This window comes from Equus asinus, chromosome X, assembly GCF_041296235.1.
Source record: "Equus asinus isolate D_3611 breed Donkey chromosome X, EquAss-T2T_v2, whole genome shotgun sequence".
Lineage (NCBI taxonomy): Eukaryota > Metazoa > Chordata > Mammalia > Perissodactyla > Equidae > Equus > Equus asinus.
In genome coordinates, this window is record NC_091820.1 from 122900856 (window position 1) to 122902951 (window position 2096).

Sequence of the window (2096 nt, forward strand, 5' to 3'; positions counted from 1 at the left end):
TGAGTGATTCTAAGAACCACTGGTGGTTTAAAAATCACTAGTGCATCCTATGCCTTCCACGGATGAAAAGTGATACAGCTATAGATCGAACTAAGGAGGTATGTAGCTCAGTGCTGTTGAATGATGCAGAGTGTAAGTGAAATGGGGATACAGAGGGAGGGATTCCATTGGGGGACCTTAAAGGAGAGAAAAGTCACCCTAGAGACCAGGCACCAATGTTTGTAAAGCACTTAGGAAATGCGTGGCCCATAGTAAAAACTGTATATGTGTTTATTAAATAAAAATGCCCAATTGATATTTTTATGCCATCAGAATTTTATTTTCTCTTTTAAAAAAGAAGTAAAAATATAAAAGAACTTTATTCATGAAATGACCACAGGCTGCCCTTTCTCAAAAACACTCAAAAGAGGGCCACAAGAGCACTTATGTGTCTGATATTAGTAAATATTATACACTAATTTTAGAAAGAACATCTACAGGAGACCCCGAATCTGGGGATCACACGAACTCAATCAGGTCATCCGAGTGAAGAGATGAATTCTGAGAAATATCTTCCAAGGGAGAAAACTGCTCAGGACGGCCCTCCTGAGCCTCTTCTTGGTGACGTGGGGCCTGGACACGCTCTTCTTCGTTGAAGACACAAGGTGGACAATCACAGTTGGGCCTTTGGCTGGACTGCGACAATGTGAACACCTCGTAGCATGTCTTGCCATTCTGGACCGTGGTCCCTCCCTCGCTGGCTAGTTTCACAGAGCAGGGCGTAGTGAGCCACGGGGACTTTTGGGGGGCAGTGCATGACACTGGGATCATGTACTTCGATGAGGTACCCTTCGAAGCATAGTGCAGCTCAGTGCTGTAGATAACCACGTCCTGAGAGACAGCCTTGGCCCTGATGCCGCATTCAGTAACGCGGTAGGTGAACTGGTAGGCGTGTGGCCGAACATGGTTGGCAGGGCAACCATGGCCCAAGTGTAACTCATGAAAATGCACATATACGTCATTGTTCAACAAGAAGGGATGTACCGTGACCATGAACCAGTCTATGGAGCACAGCACAGTCATTGGACTTTGTCCGGAACAGGCTGCCAACAGAGAGGTGAGGATGAGCATCCCTGCTAGCCACTGGAAAACTTTCATCCTTGTAGCTGCTCGGCTAACTGCATTCAGGAAACAGGCCGTTGTCTGGTGAAGGTTTCTAGAGCACACAAAAACACAAAAGGCAAATCATCTTATTGCCTATTGAAAGTTCAAACATGATCATTTTTTTTTTAAAAAAGGCTGTTCCTGGGGCTGGCCCCGTGGCCGAGTGGTTAAGTTTGCGCGCTCCGCTGCAGGCGGCCCAGTGTTTCGTTAGTTCGAATCCTGGGCGCGGACATGGCACTGCTCGTCAGACCACGCTGAGGCGGCGTCCCACATGCCACAACTAGAAGAACCCACAACGAAGAATACACAACTATGTACCGGGGGGCTTTGGGGAGAAAAAGGAAAAAATAAAATCTTTAAAAAAAAAAAAAAAAAAGGCTGTTCCTAAAATATTCATAAAAGGTTAAGAGAGTAGAACTTAAATGATCTCGCCCCCACCCCGCCCCCTGCAAGAGGTTAGCATATGAGGTGACGGATGTGTTAATTAACTCAATGGGAGGAATCCTTTCACGATGTGTACGCATGTCAAATCATCACGCTGTATGCTTCAAATACCTTACAGTTTTGTCAATTATACCTCAATAAAACTGCAAAAAAGAAAAGGAAAGCATTCCTGCGAGAACTGAATTTTAATTCCATTGTTGGAACTCACGTGTTTATAGATGCCTACAATGGTTTCTTTCAGTGACTTTACCGTGCTGTTTCGGTATGAAACACACATCCCTCAGATATAGCATGAGAGTCCACACTGATCAGGAGAGGCATCCCTTTGTGTGGAACCCCAATAAAAAAAGAAAACAGTTTTTGTGCCAAACATTAAATAAGGCGACAGGAGATACAGTTTAATTCAAGCTGGCAGCACTGCCCTCCTTAAGGGCCCGGGTGTCCTCCCGTATACTGTACTAACAAACCCCTTCCTATTGCCTTTTTTTTGGTTAGCAGCAAATTTAATT

At 44.9% G+C, this 2096-nt stretch overlaps 1 protein-coding gene across 1 annotated transcript; it reads right to left on the reverse strand.

Annotated features, from left to right (window-relative positions):
* Nucleotides 1-315: 315 nt before the first annotated feature.
* PLAC1 (placenta enriched 1) lies at nucleotides 316-1137 on the reverse strand. Its single transcript, XM_014829384.3, has one exon. The coding sequence runs from the start codon at nucleotides 1135-1137 to the stop codon at nucleotides 499-501; it is 639 nt and encodes a 212-aa protein (XP_014684870.1). The 3' UTR covers nucleotides 316-498.
* Between the last annotated feature and the right edge of the window lie 959 nt (nucleotides 1138-2096).